The sequence below is a fragment of the Phoxinus phoxinus genome, assembly GCF_949152265.1.
Source record: "Phoxinus phoxinus genome assembly, chromosome: 1".
NCBI lineage: Eukaryota > Metazoa > Chordata > Actinopteri > Cypriniformes > Leuciscidae > Phoxinus > Phoxinus phoxinus.
The window spans coordinates 19,404,879-19,427,299 of NC_136876.1; the positions used below are offsets into that span (position 1 = coordinate 19,404,879).

The 22,421-nt window shown below is 37.0% G+C and overlaps 1 protein-coding gene across 2 annotated transcripts; it reads left to right on the forward strand.

Annotated features, from left to right (window-relative positions):
- The first annotated feature begins 225 nt into the window (after positions 1-225).
- On the forward strand, positions 226-20,162 carry xpnpep3 (X-prolyl aminopeptidase 3, mitochondrial). Of its 2 annotated transcripts, none has more exons than XM_079635916.1 (10): positions 226-545; positions 1,450-1,572; positions 3,484-3,897; positions 3,980-4,164; positions 4,329-4,391; positions 12,727-12,840; positions 13,074-13,159; positions 13,275-13,458; positions 15,206-15,326; positions 19,164-20,162. In XM_079635916.1, the coding sequence occupies exons 1-10, from the start codon at positions 476-478 to the stop codon at positions 19,334-19,336; spliced, it is 1,533 nt and encodes a 510-aa protein (XP_079492042.1). In that variant the 5' UTR covers positions 226-475; the 3' UTR covers positions 19,337-20,162. The 2 variants fall into 2 exon arrangements, with proteins under 2 accessions (XP_079492042.1, XP_079492043.1); XM_079635917.1 differs by having other exon boundaries at positions 246-545; positions 1,492-1,572.
- The last annotated feature ends 2,259 nt before the right edge of the window (positions 20,163-22,421 follow it).

The window sequence follows — 22,421 nt, forward strand, 5'->3', positions numbered from 1 at the left end:
TAATATTATAAAAAAATATTATTGTTATAATTATTATTATTATTATTTATACAACAAAATAAAGAACAAAAATGTGACATTTGTAACCATGTTATAACTGGAATGCTATAAAAAAAATATACAGAAACTAGAAGGGTCCTCTTTCATTCAGAGTCGCAGATTTTAACTGTCATAACAGAGTTGTCCAATCAGAGTGCCGTAGCCGCTCGCAATCCACCAATAGTAGCTCAGACTGAGTCTTACATGATGGCACAGTCAGTGACACTGTCACCTTCCACGCGATAATGCTTACATGTGTATATGCGTAAATGTAAAAAGGAGTTAAACTTACATGTGCACTGTTCCTTCAGTATGTTACCTTTAGGTTAAAAATCTGACATATTTTCTGTACATGTATTATTAATACACACAGTTGTGCGAACGTGTTCTACCTCATGGTGGCAGATCAGTGGAGCTGAGCAGGAATCTGTATACAATGCTGTACTCCAGCAGCGGGACTCTGAGAGCCGCCGTCCAGTGCCTTACTCGCTCTCTCTGGAGTCCAGGTAAAGCAATACACTTACACGTACTTTACTGTAGATCTGTCATTCATTACAATGGGATGTTCTAACTCTTAACTGGGTGGTGAAGTCAGCCATTCATTGTGCAGAAGTATTTTTCTGTTTTCTTTCTCCACATTTAAAACCCCGGCTTATTGTCTTAATGTTAACTGGCATAATTGTGAGCAATGTAAATCAGTGCATGTTATTCCACAGAAAACAAAGAGTTTGTAAACCTTTTATAAAAGTATAGTAACTTGCTTGACCTCTGCTATGAAACAACTTTCCTTTTTGGACTGATGTTGATGTTCCTTTGAAGGTCATGCATTTCTTTTATTTTTTTAACACATCTGCTTTCATATAGGGAAATCCCTTCACTATCAAATCTATTCCAAATGGATGAAATCAAGCCCCTCATTTCACTCACATAAATAAATCAAAAGTGACAGTTAGACTAATATGGTTACATGATTTTTATTTATTTCAAATAAATGCTGTTCATTTGAAATTTCATCCAAATCTTAAAGAAAATGTATCAAGGTTTCCACAAAAATATTAAGCAGCGCAACTGTTTTCAACATTGATGTTAATAAGAATTTTCTTTGGAGCATCATATTAGAAGGATTTCTGAAGGATCATGTGACTGAAAACTGGAGTAATGATGCTGAAAATAATACACCTTTAATTACAGGAATTAATTACATTGTAAAATATAATATAGTAAATTAGAAAAGTTATTTTAAATTTAAATAATGCTTAATGTTTTTACTGTGTTTATGATCAAATATATGCAACATTGGTATAAGAGACTTCTTTCAAAAACAAAGTAAATGTACTGACCCCAATATTTTGAACAGTAGCGTACATCAGATTACAGACGTAATGCAAACTGTGTTGTTTTGTTGTACAGGGTACGTGTGGTGTTCATGCAGGAATGTGTCTGTGAAAACAGGGGGATGGAAAACCAAGAAAGTTCCTCAGAGATACCTGGGACAGCCAAGCCCGTACACACACCCTCACCTCATCAAACACGGTGAGAGAGAAACCAAGATTGCTCTCCTTTTCATTTGAAGTCAATATAAAACTGACCCTTATGACTTTCTTAAAGGGTTAGTTCACCCAAAAATGAAAATAATGTCATTAATGACTCACCCTCATGTCGTTCTAAGCCCGTAAGACAGATATTTTAGATTTAGTCCGAGAGCCTTCTGTCCCTCCATTGAAAATGTATATACGGTATAATGTCCATGTCCAGAAATTTAATAAAAACATCATCAAAGTAGTCCATGTGACATCAGTGGGTTAGTTAGAAGTTTTTGAAGCATCGAAAACACTTTTTGGTCCAAAAATAACACAAAATAAGACTTTATTCAGCATTGTATTCTCTCCCGGGTCTGTTGTCAATCCTTCACAGTTACGCTGATGGCGTAAGACGCTGATGACGTGTTATCTGGTGCGCCCGAGCTTCATTTATAGACTGAGGGAAACGCACGCTGTAAAAGTGTCTCATCCGCGACATGCACATTTACGCACCATTAAAAAAATTATATCCACGCAAAGAATGTAGAATAGCTTGAATATAGCGTGCGTCTCCCTCAGACTGTAAACGAAGCTCGGGCGCACCAGATAACACGTCATCAGCGTCTTACGCCATCAGCGTCACTGCGGAGTCCTGAACGCAGATTGACAACAGACCCGGGAGAGAATACAATGCTGAATAAAGTCTTATTATGTGTTATTTTTGGACCAAAAAGTATTTTCGATGCTTCAAAAACTTCTAACTAACCCACTGATGTCACATGGACTACTGTGATGATGTTTTTATTAAATTTCTGGACATGGACAGTATACCGTATATACATTTTCAATGGAGGGACAGAAATCTCTCGGACTAAATCTAAAATATCTTAAACTGTGTTCTGAAGATGAACGGAGGTCTTACGGGCTTAGAACGACATGAGGGTGAGTCATTAATGACATTATTTTCATTTTTGGGTGAACTAACCCTTTAATGTGTGTTCCTGGCCTCATCATGAATGACTATCTTTACACATTATTCCAAAGAAAATGAAAAAATGTCTTTGTAATCTTGCTCCGCCTCTGAAATATTTGGCTGAATCGATTTATAGAGTCTAATAGCTATTTAGCCCTTGTTTATAGGTTGTTTTTAACCCTTTTTTTTATTGTCTAAGTAATACAGCCTTTACAAATCTTGTAATTTAATTTAACATTAATATAATGATATATGTAATGCCCATTTTCACTTTCCAATTAATTCCCAATTAATAAAATACAATTCCCATCAACACATTTTATTTTGTCATTGAATACAGGTGAAACTCGAAAAATTTGAATATCGTGCAAAAGTTAATTTATTTCAGTAATTCAACTTAAAAGGTGAAACTAATATATTCTATAGACTCATTACATGCAAAGTGAGATATTTCAAGCCTTTATTTGTTATAATTTTGATGATTATGGCTTACAGCTTATGAAAACCCCAAATAAAAAATTTGAATATTGTGAAAAGGTTTTCATAACTGCAAGCCATAATCATCAAAATGATAACAAATAAAGGCTTGAAACATCTCACTTTGCATGTAACGAGTCTATAGAATATATTAGTTTCACCTTTTAAGTTGAATTACTGAAATAAATGAACTTTTGCACGATATTCTAATTTTTTGAGTTTCACCTGTATTCTGTTTCACTTAGAAGTACAATACTGTTAAAAAGTTTAGGGTCAGTAAGATTATACTTTTGAAAGAAATCACTTGACCTCATTTGATCACAAGTACAGTAATATTGTGAAATGTTATTGCAGTTTAAAATAACTGTTTTCTGTCCAAATATATTTTAAATGTAATTTATCCCAGTGATGGCTATTATCATCATTAGATGTAAAACGGGATGCTTAATGACCCTGCAAATGTTCCTCTCACAGGTGAGGTGACGCCAGGTCTCACCCAGACGGAGTTTGAGTTCCGTCGGCAGCGCTTGGCGTCTCTGATCGAGATGCAGGCAGAACGACTAACAGGTTCTGGAGCCTCTTCAAACTCCTCCCACATTGTCATCGTCCTATCGCATCCCATTCGCTACATGACCAATGACATCCCTTACCCGTTCCACCAGAACCAGGACTTCCTGTACCTGACGGGAATTATGGAGCCGGACAGCGCACTGGTGATGTACGGATCGGGTAAGCCGGACCAGACCGTGTTGTTCGTGCCACGACGAGACCCGGGGCGAGAGCTTTGGGACGGGCCTCGCTCTGGGAAAGACGGAGCAGCTGCTTTAACAGGTCTAGAGCGGGTGCACAGCACAGAGGAACTGGGCGTAGTGCTAAAAAGCATAAAAGGTAAAAGAAAAACAGGTCTACATTTACATGGATTCAAGGTTTGCATTTGCATCAGTATCTTACTCTTTTCTCCTTCTCTTAGGAGGAACTATATGGTACGACAGCTCTCAGCCTTGCCATCCACGGTTACACCAAACCCATGTGCGCCCCCTATTGGAAGGAGGACAGCTGACGAAGTCTCTCCGACCCCTCACTCATTCCCTCAGAGCCATTAAGAGCCCAGCAGAGGTCGCTCTGATGAAGGAGGCAGGACGGATCACTGCCCAGGTCATAAATCCCTAATAACTGTACCGTATGGTGTGGCAAATTAATAAGAAAAATAAGCTGTTCATGTAAAGATTGATCATTTCAGTTATGAGGGACTTGGTGAAAGTATAAGTTGCCTGAGGAGGCCAAACATGTGCTATAATCAGCCATGCGTTTTTCTTCAGGCATTTAAGAAGACGATGGTCATGTCAAGAGGAGACATTGATGAGGCCGTTCTCTATGCAAAGGTGAGCCGAGGGACTAAATGCATGAGCACACACACAAACAGTCAATGTGGTAAAAAGGTTCTGTGGTTTGCAACCTGTACACTCAGGGTTCCAGACTGAGACCAAAATGGTCGCATATGCAACCATTTTTTGACAATGTGCGAGTTAGAATTTGATGTGGTCGCAACAGAATGTCATTTTATCTGTAACTGCTGCAGTCCTTAACTTTTTGTGTTTCAAAATGAACAGAATTTATATAACGAACGAGTACATCATGAATCCATTTTCCAAACCGTGTTTTTGTCTTATCCTGAAACTAACACTACGGTACGCACGCCTATAATAAGTGTTTATATTCGGACTATGTTAGACCGGGGTCGGCTGCGCTGCGGAGGAGCACAGTGCCTGCGTGACTTGCCATAGACATTAACAGAGAGAAGTAACTCCGGCTACTGTGTTCTTCCGCAAGACTTTATTAACTGCTAGAGAGCAAAAGTACACGCGCATTGATTGCACATTGATGATGAAACGCGTCAATGGACTTTATGCACAGAGCATTCTTTAAAACTTCCATATTAGCCAGCTGGAAAACCTCCGGTGAAATGTCACTTGCTGGTGTGTTGGTATCTTCAATGTCCTGAGGAAGATTTAACAGCATAAATATTTTAATACTTAGTTTATAATCATAATATAGTCACTTAAAGTGGGGGCCGCCAGGGGGCGCCTGGGGGGCCGCAGCAAATTGAAAAAAAAAGAAAAGAAAAACGTAAAAATTATATTATTATGAGAATTGTTATGAAATAGCATTATAATCATTTGTTGCATAGCCTATCTGAACATTATACTTTTAATGCTAATCTTTTAGAGATTAGGCGACCGGCCAATCAGTCTGACATATATGCCAATTTTATGCCAGTCAAATGCACTCGGGCGCCGCATGATTAACATCGCGCAACATCAGCATCACACGTGCACACGGAACGCACATGTAGGAAACCTCGTGAATTCCTACGTGAACATGTAGGAAACGTCCGTTTCACACCGCATGTGTGAGCAGCGCGTATTTTTTCAGCGTGGCGTGCATGTTAATCAATGAGTGCATTCACACCGCGAGCAGGAGCGTCGCGTGAGCAGCAGTGAAGCGCGGGTTTCGTTGCGCTGCTCACGCTCAATTAAAGTGAAAGCACACTGTTGATGGACAGAAATCTGATGATTTTACACAAAAAGTGCCTAAAATGCACATTATTTACATGTCTAGTGTGTTTTAACAAGAACTGAAGTAGGCTATGTCAGAAAAGAAAATGAAGACTCAAAAATATAGATATATTTATGAAATTTACCCATTTAAACTTGTTTTTATTATTCAGTTTGGGTAAAAGTATATGGTGTTTAATAAAAATAGAAAAATAAAATAAATATTTGTGTGTGCTGTAAAAAATGAATGGTTAGAAAAATGAAATCGGAATCGGCTAAAATCTGTATCGGCAGGTCAACTCAATGAAAAATCATAATCAGCCTAGAAAATTGTAATCGGTGCATCTCTATAATCTTTCTGATTGGCTGGTATCAAATGTATGGCGACATAAAAAAAAGACAGACGTGTTCCTCAGCTAAATTCGATCATCATTCACACTTTCGTTTGAAAACGATAAAGATTAGTGAGTACTTTAGTTAAATTTATTGAACAAAACTAGAGTTTTCACAAGTGTGCTGATTCTGAAATCAGTGAGCTTGTGCTGGCTGTACTGACTGACAGTTATTGTTTTTCATGAGACTTTTATGAATACCTGATACTTCACTTTGATTTTCACTTATTTTTAAACCTAGTGATTTTTTAATATTTATTGGTATATATTTATAGTTTTTGGTCGTCATATTAAAAATAACATTTGAAGTGCTGAACATTTTTTGCGTGTCCAATTACAGGCATCGCGTTTCTTATTCCAACATTCACATTAGCTTCAAGTCTTTATTGCAATCAATAAAACTGCTTTATTGGCAAATTAGGTAAGTGTGATAACGGCATTAAAATATAAATACAACATTAAAAAGTCAACCATAATTTATGGTTTTGTGTGGATGTACAGTGAACAGAATGTTCACCGGAAATGCTCGAGCTGGCTTATTGAAAACCAGGAAGTAACTGTGCATAATTCCTAAATTTCCTGAATTCCTAATGGACTATAAGTCATATTAAATTGAAAAGATTGAGACAACTATTCATCAGCATGCATTGATTAATCTATGTTGTAGCAAAAAAAAAAAAAAAGGTGCGACCAAATCATGTGCTGGTGCGAAAAACTTAGAAAGTTGGTAGCGCCAGTGCAACCAGTGAAAAGGTTAGTCTGGAGCCCTGACACTGTTATATTGGTGTTTCATCAACTTCTGGCATTTTCCTGCTCCAGGTAGGCCTGTCACGATCATGAATTTTGTGTTGACAGTTAATTGTCATACAAATAATTGTGATTAACAATTTAATGTTTTGTAACAGTTTTGTTCATGTCACTGATGGCGAAGTGCCACCTGAAAATCATTTTTATCAAGCTTGTATGTTTATGGTCAGTTATTTCACTCTAATGGCAATGAAAATTACCTATTACCTATTTAATTATCATTAAAGTGAAATTACTCAAATTAAATATACAAGCTTGATAAAAATGCTTATTTTAGAAGAAAATTTCAGATGGCACAGAGGCTTTTGCATCTGAAGAATATAATATAATATAATATAATATAATATGCAGTCTAATTAAACCCACAAATCGTTGAATCTCTTTAAACCTTTGACTATCTTTATATACTTTACAACAGTGTTTTTTAATATTCTTTGGAAAATGTGATTGAAATTTAAACTGCACAATTATTGCGGTTATCTCAAATAATTGTGATTAGATTGAATAAACATGATCAGATGATTAATCAGTAATCGTGATTACAGATTTAGTTTTTTACTTTTAAAAAAAATTGCTATTTTAAAGTTTCTTAATTTTGTTTTGGAGGTCTTCTACAACAGGTTCACTACATTGTTCATTGTTTCTAAAACGACTCGATGGATGAATCAGCCTCTCTAAATCCCTCCTTTCCGAAAGCTACTCTGATTGGCCAGACGCGTGTCGGAAGCTATCGCCCATTACATAACTGAACTTCAGCTCATGAGGCTTCCTCAGTCCTCAGCGATTGTACACTGTAAAGACGGTAACTATGACGTCTATTTTACCGTATCAATGCGAGCGCGAGTCCGATGATGAAACATTTGAAGAACTAATTATTCAACCCGAACCTCCATCGCAAGGATGATTTGAGCAGAACGTTTCTCAGTGATACTTTACTCAGTTTGAGGTACAGATGTTAATTCCTCACTATCCGCATTGACAAGTGTATGTCCATCAACAAACCCATATGTGTGTGTATTTCTAATTTATCGCGGTGCACATGCGGGAACTGTATTAATTAACGTATCAATAACGGTGCATATGTTAGCCGAGCTCTGTGAATGACTGATGTAACATTAAAGGGCTCATGGACTGCATTGTTTTATTGTTTTATAATGTTTCCTGGGGCGCACTTATAATGTTGGTATGATTTTTACTTCATAAATTTTCATAATTTAGAAATAAAAGACATTTTTCCTATAGCCTTATTTTAGCCTCTGATTTTAACGCTCTGTTTGAAGGGGCGTGTCTGTGTGAGATTCAGTGTAAACGCCCACTGCTGTGATTGGCTGACAGCTTTGCATATGAAATAACTAGTATTACATGTGGAACTCTCTCAGTCTATTACTGCTCTCAATGTTAACTACTTTTGAAAAGTGATAATTACAATTAGATATATGGCATTATATTTAGATCGTGGCATGAAAGGTTGCAGTGACGAACATAAGGGGCTTTCACACCGGAGGAACCTTTTCATAGTTCCTATAACTATTGGCGGAAGTACCCGGATGTTGGCGTGTTCGCACCGCAGGATCTAGTATTGATTTCAGTTCTAGGAACTCCTTTTGGAGGAACTAATTTAGCTCCTACTTCAGAGTAGGGTCTAAACCAACACTATAGGAACTATCCGTGACGTTAGTGTACGCCGTGAACCACCAGTACCCGCCATTTTTTAAAAAGGCTGTGTAAACACACAGAATAGCCGGCTATAACCAATATATTTACTCCACAAACTAACTCTACGAACATGGAAAACAGTGATAGATGGGCCTCTCTATGCTGAGAAGAAAATCCAATGCAACTTTTGAGGGGACCAAGAGAAACATGATTATTCTGCTCAGCTAGCAACACCGGACATCAACCACACGGCATACACTAATACATTTGCATATACTGTCTTTCTATGTATAACAGTTCTATTCAATAACGTATTAGACAGGACTGTTTACAGATCGTAAACTAATGAACACAGAGAATGCGAGCACTGTGTTTTAAGGCTCTGGCGTTTCTCAGCGCCATCAAAATAAAGGTCCGCTACGCCGTCAAAATAAGTGTCACAACAACAAGTGTGGCTTACTTCACTTCAGAGTTCCTACTGGCGGTGCGAATGCAGGAAAACGTTCCCTAGGGGAACCATTAGTTCCCAGGAAACCATCCTGGTGGCTAGTTCCTAGAATTAAGTTCCTAGAACTATCCGGTGCGAAAGCCCCTATAGCCGATCACAGACATGTAAGCAATGATCTTCATTGCAACTCTATTTCTGCACACTAATGAATGCTTTCATCATAACTAACAGTGCAAACACAATGTAAATAAGAGATTAGTTGATTATTATTTTTCATGTAATGGAGTTTAATCATGTAATGATTCATGTAATAGTTCATGTAATGGGAGTTTAATGGTGCGAGTCCAGAACTCAGTTTGATTGACAGCTACAGATATTGTAAACGGAGCATTCTTTGATCACTTTCTATGTATTACAGATTATTTACACCCTAATAAGAGAAACAATGTGAAGTTGACCGTTTTAGTCACTGGTTTGATTTACTGACAGGACAAAGAACATCGACTGTAGCTACGTGAATCATTAGATCAGAAATCACTGGTCACAGATCTGGCATTAGAATGAACACGGTTGCTTACATGTTGTGGCATTACTGTCGAGTCCATATCGTAAAAAGCCTGCACCGAGTTTGCGGACTGATTTGCCAAAGAATCCAGTGAAATGTACCGAATACGAATAAATAATGTTTCAACTGAGACATTCACATTGTTGAAAATAAATAACCACATTCCCAGCATTAGGATCCTTTGGATGGTAATGTTATTTTTCGTCCAGCGAGTGACCCTGTGCTTCTCTCTTACTCATCTCACGGATGCCAGAAAGTTGATTTTCTTCTGCAGAGGCGGTCTTTCACTACTTTATTACGTCATAAAGTACGAGTCACATTCCAGGACGAGTCGTTCGCTGGGCCTGGTAACAATACAATCTGATTTTGGACTAACAAGGACGTTTTCAGTTCTGAAACTTTCAGTATATTCTTATAGAAATGATGACCTCTTATATGTCAAAACCTCAAGGAACCTCAAATTTGATTTCTCATTTCATGACCCCTTTAAAGTTTTCAAAACAAATCTTGCTCCATCCGACAGACAATCTACATTAATAGACAGTTTTTAGATAATAGTGGCACACAGCTTATTTGCAAGTAGTATTTTAGTAAGTTAGCCGAAAACTTACACAATTTAAAACACGAAAATACGTATTTTGAACACCTGGCAGAAATATATTCTTCAATAATTATTCATACGTACAGCAGGTTGTGATTCTGAGGAGCAAGCTGGTCCAAATAAACTGGGACTGACCTGTCTTTCAAGAGCAAGCGTTTAGAGAATGCCGCGTTGAACTGCTAGATTTGAGAAGCAGTCGTCAATAAAATGGTCAAGTTGTTCGCGGGCGGACAACGTACAACATTATGCAAATGTCTTGTCTAATGAAGTAGAACCGTATAGCAGTGGGATTGGAAACAACAACGACTCGTAAAGGCGGTTCAGAGACGATTCTTTCTTTTGGGAGACAAACTTAAATACTATTAAAAATACTGTAAAAATAGTAATATTGTTTATTATTACAATTATAAAAATCAATTTTCTATTGTAATATATTTTAAAATGTAATTTATTCCTGTGTTGGTAAAGCTGTATTTTCAGCATCATTACTCCAGTCTTCAGTGTCAAGTGATCCTTTAGAAATCATTATAATATGATTTGCTGATCAAGAAACATTTCTTATTATTATCAATGTTGCAAACTATGATGCTTTTTCAGTTTTCTTTGATGAAAGAAAGTTCAAAAACAGATTATTTGAAGAAATCTTTTGGAACATAAAATTATAAAAATTGTTTCTCTCACTTTTGCTCAGTTTAATGCATCATTACTGAATAAAAGTATTCATAAAAAAAAACATCTTACTGACCACAAATTTTTGAACGGTAATCTAATTAGTACAAATTTTTACACCATTACCACCCATCATTTTCACAACACTGAACCATTTTCAATTAAATTAAATTCACATTTATTTGTATAGCGCTTTTCACAATACATATAATTTCAAAGCAGCTTTACAGAGAATACATGTCTACATTACAATTTAGAGTAATCTGTTATCAGGTGACTGTGTCTTAGTTATGCATTTCTGAAATGTACATATACATATCACGCAGTTATTTAAGAATGTATTAATTTAAACAATTTATTAATTTAAGGCAGAAATAATGAGCTCATTGAAATAAAGAATTCATGTTGTTAACAAATGATTAGGATATATAGAAAAATGTAGCATTGGTGCATGTTGATTTTTCCCAAATATATATATTTTTTCCAGAAGTTACAAGGACAGCAGTGTCAGTAAAGAGAATATCGTTTTTAGAATAGATGAACTATGTTACATAAACCAAATAATTTAAATAAATCAAGGTTAATATTTAAAGAGAAGAGAATATTGTGTTTATTTAAGATACATAAGATGCTAGCTACGAAATTAGCTGTAGCAAGACAAAAGTGTTGGGTCATTTTATTCCCAAAATTTCATGTCCACCAAAGAATACCATTAACGGGTGGAGATGCTGGAAATGAGACTGATGGGAATTTTACTTGCTTTCATAAAAAATGTAAGTGGACAACTCAACCTTTAGAGTGTGAACAGTGATCAAACCCATTCGACTACATGAGCATTTACACTACGAAAGCAATCCAGTCGAATGCGTTTTGGACTACCTCTGAAACTGAAAGTGGTCAAAAGTGGACAAGCTCAAAACATTTTAGACCCCATTTACACCTGTATTTAGTTTAGCTTACTGTGCGAAAGTCTCAGGCACATTTAGTATTTTCACCAAAAAAATGGTTTTATGCCAGTTGTTTATATATTTTGCTGTAGTGTGTCAGAAGCAAATATAAGTTTACATTTCCAAACATTAATTTAGCCATTAATTGTAATAATCCAGTGAGATTTCTTTATGCATAAAGAGTCTGATAACAGCCGGTATGATCTGATCTCACCGTCATCGAGTCAGTCTGGGATTGATGAAGAAACAGAAAAAACTGAGACAGACTAAATCCGGAAGTGCGGCAACGTCTCCAAGACGCTTGAAGAAACTGACATGCAGAGATACAGTACTGTGAAAAGTTTTAGGCACTGTAAAGTGAGGAAACTTGAAAAAATTATCTCATAAATTGATTTGATTTATAAATCAAATCAATATTTGGTGTGACCACCCTTTGTGTTTAAAACAGCTTTTGTCCAGTTGCAGATAGTTTTTCAGGGAGCTTTGCAGGTCAGTTTTTCTCAGTTTCTTCATGTAATCCCAGACTGACTCGATGACGGTGAGATCAGATTATATCGGCTGTTGTCAGACTCCTTGTGTATACAAAAACCTCACTGGGTTATTACAATTAAAGACAAAATGAATGTTTGGAAATGCAAACTTATATTTCCTACTGACACACTACAGCAAAAGATATAAATAACTGACGTAAAAACATTTTTCTACTAACATGCCAAAGATTTTGCACAGTACTATATATATATATATATATATATATATATATATGTGTGTGTGTGTGTGTGTGTGTGTGTGTTGCAGAAAGTGCCTGTTATTTATTTTTAAGCCTTTCAGAGGTTTTTGTAGCTCTGAAGTTTTGGGGTGGAATTACTTTGTGAAGTTGCCGTTGTTTGGCCTTTGGGCCGTACAGAGGTAATGGAGCGCCTGAGAACTGAAAATGTACCACAGAAACACAAATGATGTCAGCAAGCTCTTGGAGAGTCATTTTTAGTGCACTCTGTGTCCAGCCCACATGCTGACTAACATCTCTGCCGCCTTTCATCCTTTCTCTTCTGTTGTTCTTTTTGTATTTCCGTCTAGTTTGATTTCGAATGCCGTGCTCATGGCGCAAACTTCCTGGCATATCCTCCTGTGGTTGCTGGTGGAAACCGAGCCAACACACTTCATTACATCAACAACAACCAAATAGTGAAGGTGAAGTACCAAACACGCTTATAATCATTACTGGAGCCTTTTCTAAGAGGCAGAGTCTAGAACAGATTCATAAGATAAACAAGGATGAAACTTGAAGTCTCTCTTTCATGTTTCTCTTGTTCTTAAATGGCATGTGTATGTAAGCTTTGTGTGCATGTTTGGTTTTCACAAGGCAAATGTACGAAATACACAATAAAATAGTATCACAATATTGAACTGACTTTCTTTCTCAGGATGGAGAAATGGTCTTGTTGGATGGGGGCTGTGAATATTTCGGTTATGTGAGCGACATCACACGCACTTGGCCGGTGAATGGAAAGTAAGTCTGTTTTCAACAGAACTCTCATTGTCTCAGACGTAACGTAGCTTTAATTTCACGCTGTTAGCAAGTAATCAATCAGCGCTCCAGAGCTTGCTCCGTGTGCCGTCTCCAGGTTCAGTCCTGCTCAGAGAGAGCTGTATGAGGCCGTGCTGGAGGTGCAGTTGGCCTGTCTGTCTCAGTGCAATCCTGGCGTCAGTCTGGACTATATATACTCCAGCATGCTCGCGCTGTTGGCCCGGCAGCTCCGAGAGCTCGGGATCGTCCCACAAAGCACCAGTGATACAGACACACTGAAGGTACCCTGATTTGTTTTAAAAAGCTGGCTGTTTAAAGGGAAAGTTCACTAATTTTTTTTTTTTTATAATCAATATATACGTATATCAATATATATACTCAAATCAAATATCAGCAAATTCCATTTCAAATCAAATATTAGCAAAAATCACACATTAAATTATGATTAGAAAGTAAGCAGGACTACCTTAGCAACAACTTGGGGGCATGAGGGGCTTTTTTACTGAACAAAGGGTTGTTGTTTTTTGTTTTTATGTAAGTTTTGAGATTTAAAAAACAAAAATGAAATGAATTATTTTTAATAAAGAAATCAATTGACAAAAAGTGAAAAAGACATTTATTGTCTTACAAAAAGTTTTTATTTCAGATAAAGGAATCTTTGTTTTCCACGAAAATATGAATCAGCACAACGGTTTTCAACACTGATAATAATAATAATAATAATAAAGCAGCAAATCATCATATTAGAATGATTTCTGAAGGGTCATTTGACACTGAAGACTGGAGTAATGATGCTGAAAATTCAGTTTTTAAATCACAGGAATAAATTATATTTTTAAATATATTTAAATAGAAAACAGTTATTTTAATTTGTAATAATATTTCACAACTTTACTGTATTACAACATTTCAATTAAATGCAACTTTGGTGAGCATGAGAGACTTCTTTCTTTCAAAAACATTAAAAAGTCTTACTGACCCCAAACTATATTTTCAGTTGCGTGCTTAAGATACAAATTTTTCCTTGCGGAAGGTAAGTCAACATGCTAAAACTTCCAATATTTTGCGTATTTAAATTACATTTTTAAAGAACCAAAGCCATTTTACAGTCATTAAATAAGTTATTTTCTAGCAAACTCGCCCACTTTCAACTATATATTTTAAGAAAATTAATGTGATAATTTTATGCAAAAAAAGATAAGTAATATTTAGCCTGTTTATTTGTTGAATATCTGCATTGAGTCTGCGTATGTGTGATATGAATTTCATCATCAGCAAAGTATGTGCGTACTTTACGATTTTCTCTGTAAGCTCAAACTCGCAAGTGCTTGTTTTGAATGTTTTGCCACTAATTAGAAGTTGAAACACCGGAAGAACAACTATAAAAAACGACTGGAGATGGCAACAATAATAGACACACATTAAGTGCTTATGTGAAAGGATCAAGAGAAACTCGCAACTCTATTTTAAACGAGTTTTTATCTCGAAAAAACTGACATTTTTATCAGTCATAATATTTTGAGAGAAAATAGCACAGACACTGGACAAAGATTAAACTTCCTAGTGTGCATGTTGACCGCATGCGATTTGATTCACGCTTGTCTTATAATCGGTTGTGAATATATATATATTGCAAAATGTACCACAGGCCCCTTACACCAACCTGAGATTCTGGTTCACAGCGCTGACACACCAGGAATTCGTAGCCTTCTTTATTTATTTAATTGAACTTCCTTAAAGCTCTGTATTCAGGAAATGACTATAAGTCTTCCTGCCCAATTTAAATGCCCAAGCACCACTTACAGTGTCTGTAAAGCACCATACTGCTATAAAAGACACCTTTCACTTTAAAGAGTGAGGCCAGCTAACCAACATGTTGGTCAGTTTAGCCCATTGCGACTGCGAGGATGTAGGTGTGCACTTATTTCACTTTCAATCACTTTTCCAGTTCAGAGTTTTGTGATTGATCACATTACACACACTCAGTTGTTTTTCTCAATTCAGTTGTTTTTCTTTTGCCCCTTCCAGGCTGCTCGGCAGTTTTGCCCCCATCACGTGGGTCATTACCTGGGCATGGACGTTCATGACACCCCTGAGCTGTCCCGTTCACAACCGCTGAAGCCGGGCATGGTGATCACAGTAGAGCCAGGTAGAGATCACGTTCATTCAAAAATTAAAAACGTTATGTCACTGCAGCTGCACGCGCATTGTGATATTCACGGAATAAGAGAAAAAATGCCTTGTTGTGACTTTGGATGTCCAAATCGGAATGCAAAAAATATGGTCTTCATTTTTGCAGCATACGGTCGTCAAAGATGACCTTTAAAGCGAAACAGAAGTTTATGGTTGCTAGTCATTAAACGGACAGACTGGACTGATGAAACCTGTGACGATTACCCTACTATTAAAGCACGTACTACTATTAAATCTACATAATATTCACATATGCAGGTCATAGGGGACATAATGTATTTGCCCTACAGTTATGAAATAATATTTAAACCTAAAACATTTTACATAGATAACATTTAAAATATAACACATGACATTTTGATCTCACAATTCTGACTTTTTTCTTGCAATTGCTAGTTTATATGACAATTGGGAGAGAAAAAGTCAGAATTGGTATAAATGCGAAATTCTGAGAGAAAAAGGTAGAAGGCAGTTTAAATCTCGCAAATCAGATTTTTCTTCTCAGAATTGTGAGATAAAATCTGTGAGAAAAAAAAGTCAGAATTGTGAGATATACTGTACACTTGAAATTACCCTTTTATTCTTTTACTCTGTGGCTTCCATAGACTGCTATTGCCACCAGGTAGACTCCGCCCACAAAACACGTCATCGCCGTTTGAAAACACACAAATGGTCTATTATAGGCCCTGTTTACACCTGGCATTAAGATGTGTTTTGGTCGATCGGATCACAAGTGGACGACGCTAAATACAGGTGTAAACAGGGTCTAAAATGTTATGAGCTTGTCCACTTTAGTTTTGACCACTTCCAGAGGTAGTCCAAAACGCATCGCATTGGACCGGATTGCTTTCGTAGTGTCGACGCTCATGTGATCGAATGTGTTCGAACGGTCACAAAAGACGCCTACTGACCTAATGCGTAAACGTTATAGGACGTGCACTAGCCAGATGGGATTTAAACTTTGTCGGCTGGAGACCCCAATTTGGTTTGAAGAGGAAAAACGTACCAAGCACGATGTTCTACGAGTTCTAACATTTGGTCTTGAGGCTGTCAGAGTGGAAACGAAAGCTGCTGCTCTCTGTGTTTTTTTCCGTCATGTCCGGGCGCGTTCAAATGTAAATTGCGCGAGTTTATTTCGTCCATTAGATTGAAAGATCTGAAAAAGCCTATTCATTTACCCGCCTATAGACCCTCCCCTTGTATAAATCAGGACAGAAGGGGTTGAAAGTGGACAGAAGAGACAGATTAAGGCTGCGTTTACACTTGGCATTAACATGCGATCACCATGATCCGATCAAGCAGATCGGATCATTAGCCAATCAGGACACCATGCGTTTACATTTGTTCATATTAAGTAGCCTCTGTATCTGGATAACCGATCGGATTTCTGTTTCCTGCAAAATATTTAAATTAGGTCTGTAGCACGACACCAATAAGAGTAAAGATAATACAAATTAAGCAATGTCCCAATTGCTTTCACTCACGCACTTTCACTTACTTTCCTGTGCAATCTCCATCCTTAAATCAAATTATGTTTTTTGAATGAAGGAATATTTCCAGAGTTGATCATACAAAAATAACCATATAAGTCACATCATCGATCATCGGGGTTTAAGGTTATAGCATGCAATGACTATATTAACAGAAATGGGAGTTTAATAAACATGCTGAAACAATAAAAACATTCAACATTTAAAACATTTAAAAATAAAACGTTTATTGCCATTATTCCTCTGGCAAAGCAGCGCACGCTCTTCACTAAGATCTCATGACTCACATCTGTGATTGTACAGGCGATCGCCTCGTTCAGATAATGTTCAATTAAAATGAAAAATGACACATACAGTATCATGTAAGTCTAAATAAACTGTTTTAAATATTTAATGTTTATTGTAAGGTTAAAATATATATATATATTGTCTAAACTGCGTCTGGCCATTATTTTATGACAGCACGAGGGGAACTGGGCGGGGATTTAAATGACGTCCACCTGTGAATGAAGACACGATGGCTGGATTGCGTTTACATTACACTGAGATCCGATCACAATGCGTCCTCGACTACCTCCGAAACTGGACACGCTGATCGGATAACATTCCGATCAGAAGCGCGTTTACACTTGTCTTTTCAAGTGTATGTGGACAACATCCAGATACAGGTCGCATGTTAATGCCAAGTGTAAACGCAGCCTAAAACACCAGGTGTAAACGGGAATGTGTCTCCCTCGTCTACTTGATCCGATCAACCAAAACGCATCTTAAAGGGATAGTTCACCCAAAAATGAAAATTCTGTCATCATTTACTCACCCTCAAGTTGTTTCAAACCTGTATGAGTTTCTTTCTTCTGTTGAACACAAAAGAAGATATTTTGAAGAATGTTGGTGACCAAACAGTTGATGGACCCCATTGACTTCCATAGTATCTTTTTTTCCTACTATGGAAGTCAAAGGGGTCCATCAACTGTCTGGTCACCCACATTCTTCAAAATGTCTTTTTATTCTTTTCAGGTGTAAACAGGGCCATAATGTTGCATGTCTGTTTCAAATCAAACTTTCAGTTCATCAACGAATGCTTTCTGGAAGTCAGATTATTAAGATAATCGTATGAAGTTTCATCTCATGCTTTCTGTTGCACCTCTTATAGGCGTGATTTTAAGGTGCTTATCGTGGACTTTTCGATCAGATCACCACCTGAGTTCATCCATCAATTCAGCACTACATTCATCCATCCACAATAATGATTTATCATTCAATCTTTGTTCTAAGATTGACCAATTCTACCCTTTTTATTTTACTTGCCTGTGTCAGATGTGGCTTTTTCTTGCATGGAGTAACCTTCATCCCTCAAAACAACGACAGTCTGATAAGTTTCTAGAAAATGCGTTTCTTTTGCCCTTTTTTAAAACCAAAATTGGACTTGAAAGTGATTTGTAATGCAAGTCTACTCAATACTCCAGCAGCCATATTGTTCATTGAGCAGCACCATCATTTTCAACTGTGCTTTCAATAAGTCAAGTTTCAAGTAGCAAATTTAAATATATTAAAAATGATTTCTTAAGAACAAGATCGAGGTAACATTATTTTCAAATAATGGCTTTTGAAATGAGGCTTTGCCATTAAAAATAAAAATAAAATAAAAGAATAATACAAATAGAAAGTAATTCTCTCCAGTGTTGTTGTGTACTAAAACTGTTTTTTATTTAAATAAAGCTGAACTACAATATAAGTATTAGATGAAAAACTTACACTTAAAAAAATTACAAATGTGCAACACTAAATCTCTCAAACAGTAATAATAATATTGCACATTACTGTTTTCGACTGTATTTTAATCCGTTAAAAGCACATTTGTGAACAGAAGCCATTTCGTCTTAATGATTCAAAACTTTGAACATTATTGAATATAACATAAAATTCATAGTAAACAATATTTTATTTCAGCTATACACCGAAAATACAGACTAGCTGTACAGTACAACTAAAACAATCATCTAAGTGCACATTGCAACACGCTGCAAGTGCATTTGAGGTGAAGACAGAGGTGTTGATCATAATTGGAGCAATCTAGTCAATTTAGGATTGAATTGAGGGCATTCATACAGCACCCTGCTAGATAATACCGCTAACCACAGACATGTATCTTGAATGCACTATAATGACTGTTGGACTTTTGCATACTGTTCAAAGTAACACTCAACTCCTTAGCATTTGAGCTTGTGAAAAAAAAGAAAGAAAATGAATTTGTGCATCAAAACAGAAGCTCTAAACTCTCTTCTCTTGCTCCCATAACCCAGGACTGTACATCAGCGAGGACGACCGCTCATGTCCAGAGCGATTCCGGGGTCTTGGGGTGCGAATCGAGGACGACGTGGTGATTCAAGACAATGGGGGACCCCTTATTCTGTCTGCACACACCCCGAAAACCATCGCCGAGGTGGAGAGAGCTTGCGCACAAGGAGAGGACTGAAAGGAAAGAGTAACCGATAGCAAGTCCTTCCAGAACGAGTCTGTTTCTTCCGTCTTGTGTAGAGTAGTTCTTTAATTGTGAACTCATGAGGTCTGGATCTCAGAGAACTCGCTCCAGTTAAGTATTGAGGATTCTGGAAGATTAAGAGCCAGACGTGTCTGGACAGCGTGCGACGTCTCCCTGATGGCAGTTCACTCCTACGCTGGCTAGTTGGTTACGATGGGTTGTGTTCTGTATTTGCACACCTATGATCTAGGATGAGGCTTTATAGGAGACTTTAAATGAGGTCAGATGGAGAAACAAACAGGTGACTGTGATTTAATGAGCATGGTAAACTATTCCTGTTTGTGTGAGAACTGATCTCTTTCACTGTGGGATTCTTCACTTGTGATTATGACTTGAGTTTGTTTGTCTGCTGAGGTTTTTATTGTCATAAATGTGTTTTTTACTGTTGTCAAAATAAATTCCTAGGTCTTGATTGTTGCTGTAGTTTGTAAAGCCACCTTTATTTCTATAAACGGATTGTTTTAAAGCAGCTTCACAGTGATAAACAGTGAAAAAAAATGAAAACTTCATAAAATATGAGACATTTCAAATGTAGCTGTAAAGCAGCTCTAAAAAGACAGCAGTCATTGTTTAGCTTGAGTCAGTTCAATGTTTATTCAGTTCAGTTCAAAAGTAGCGATGTAACACAATTCGTCAATTGTCACACAAACTCCATTCTGCTAGATAAACACATAACTAGTCACTGATCAGATTCTTTGCAAAAATGGTACATTTTGATTCTGTTCATATTTTAAATGCAATTAAAAGTTTTAATGAATCCAAGACGTGTCTGGTGTAGCAAATAGTTTGTTATACTAACATTGCTTGGTTTTAAGGCAGAGTAGTTTAGTCAAAAAGTCAAAAAATTAAAAGTGATGACATTCATGCTGAATGAAGTCTTAAATATGTATAGTGCTTTTCACAATACATATGCATACAAAAATAGTGCCCCCTACCTCAGTAAGTTTCGGATAACAAATCAGAATTCGTTTTGGGCTGCTGTGTATTTGACACAAATATGTATCAAATTTAGTCTCAGGCAAGTGTGAATCAGAAACTAGAGTTACTAACATCACCAAAAAAATGATTGTGACCTACACAGCATATTTTAAATGTATAAGCATGTTCTGATTTAGCTGAGCTTGTTTGAGGTTAGCTCCAATGCCCAAAAGTACTGTCTGTGGGTTTGTGATGCTCTTAAGGAAGTCTATATAAGCAGCTCAATGGGTGTATAGATTTTTGAACAGAAGTGAATTGGAATGATGCTGTCTAAGGCAGGCAGCTCACTGGGTTTGGAGTATTTTTTACTCTTTTAATTTTTTTTAACTAGGCTGACTCAGAACATGTAGATGGCGCCCAAAAAGTAGGTCTATGTAGGCATCGCACTTGGTTTTGAGACACAATTTCTCCGCTAAGATGACTTACAATGCATGTATCCCTAGGTAAGCGACTTAAGGTTTTTGAGTTGAACTGACTTTCAACATGCCAATGAGGCCCAGAAATGCTGTCTCGGTAGGCCACTCAGGCTTTTGAGCTGAATTGACTCTTATAATGCCTGAAAATGCTGGCTACATTGTCAGCTCCTTGTGTTTTGAGCAGAAATGCTGTCTAGTTAAGCAATGTCCGTGAGCTAAGCTGACTATGAAGGTGTTGATGGGATCCAAAAACACGTTTTTTTATTATTTTTTTTAGCTTAGGTCAGTCAGAACGTGCAGAAAGTTCTCAAAATGTATGTCTAGATAGTCAGCTCAATGAGTTGAACTTGTGAGATACAAATCTCAGTGAAATGAGTTTATGCACCAAAATAACGGTCAGTTCCTCTGATTTTGAGACACAATCTCTCAGCTGAGATTACTCGTAATGTGGTCATGCCCAAAAATGCGGTCTTAGGTAATCAATGATTTTAAGCTAAGCTGAATGAATTTATGATATTAAAAATGCTGTCTAGGTTGGAAGCCCACAATAGGCACAACTGAAATGACTCAGGATGATGTCCAGTAACGCTGCTGTCTTGAGACACAAGGTATGTTCCAACACTTGTGCACTATTCTATGTTGTTATGTAGAATGCAGTAGTGTGTTCACACTGAAAATTCAAAAAAGAAAAAAGTGCAATACACAGATGATCCACTTTATTAACTGACAAAAAAATGAAGTGTGGAATGTTGGCCACTTCATGCACTCGACTGTTGCAGCTTTAATTATTACGTAGTGAAGGGGGAGGGGCTAGCAGACTCTAGCTGTGTCCCAAATGACAAACTATACACTATGCACTTATACAGTATGTACTCAACCGTGTAGTGTAACTTTATACGTTTTATTTTTGTCTTTCAACATCGGAGTCTGATAGCCCCTCCCCCTCCGCTACGTAATTAAAGTTGCGACAGTTGAGTGCATGAAGTGTCCGACGTTCCACACTTTTCTTTTTCTTTTTAGAATTTTCAGTGTGAACGCACTACTCGCACTATTTATACTACAAAATGGCATAGAATAGTGCACATCTGCACAAGTACCCGATTTGGGATGCACTTTCTGATGTTGAATTCCAAAATAACCTTATAAAATGCATACACTACACGGTTGAGTACAAAGTGCATACAGTAGTCAACATTTGAAGTGGATCAAAACCTTTAATCAAAGTTATACATGAACTTTGAACAATACCCGTTCTTGTCTTAAGACAACTTTGATGAAGTTTTTTAACCCACTTTAAATGTGGACTACTGTAGTAAGTGCATGCATCATTTAGGACACTACAGTCTCTCAGCTGAGATGATTTGTAATGTGGTCATGTCTAAAACACTGCCTAGTTTATCAACTTTGCATTTATGACATCAAAAACAGTCAAGCTTGAAAGCCCACTAGGCTTTGTCGAAACAGCCCCTGAACTAAGACAACTATGACGCACAGAAATGCTGTCTAGGTAGACAGCTGAATAAGTTTTTTTTTATAAGCTGAATGCACTCTGAACTCGTTTAATAGTGTCTACATAAACGGTTTTGTGTTTGAGCTGAGCTTACTCAGACCATGCCAAGGTGCAT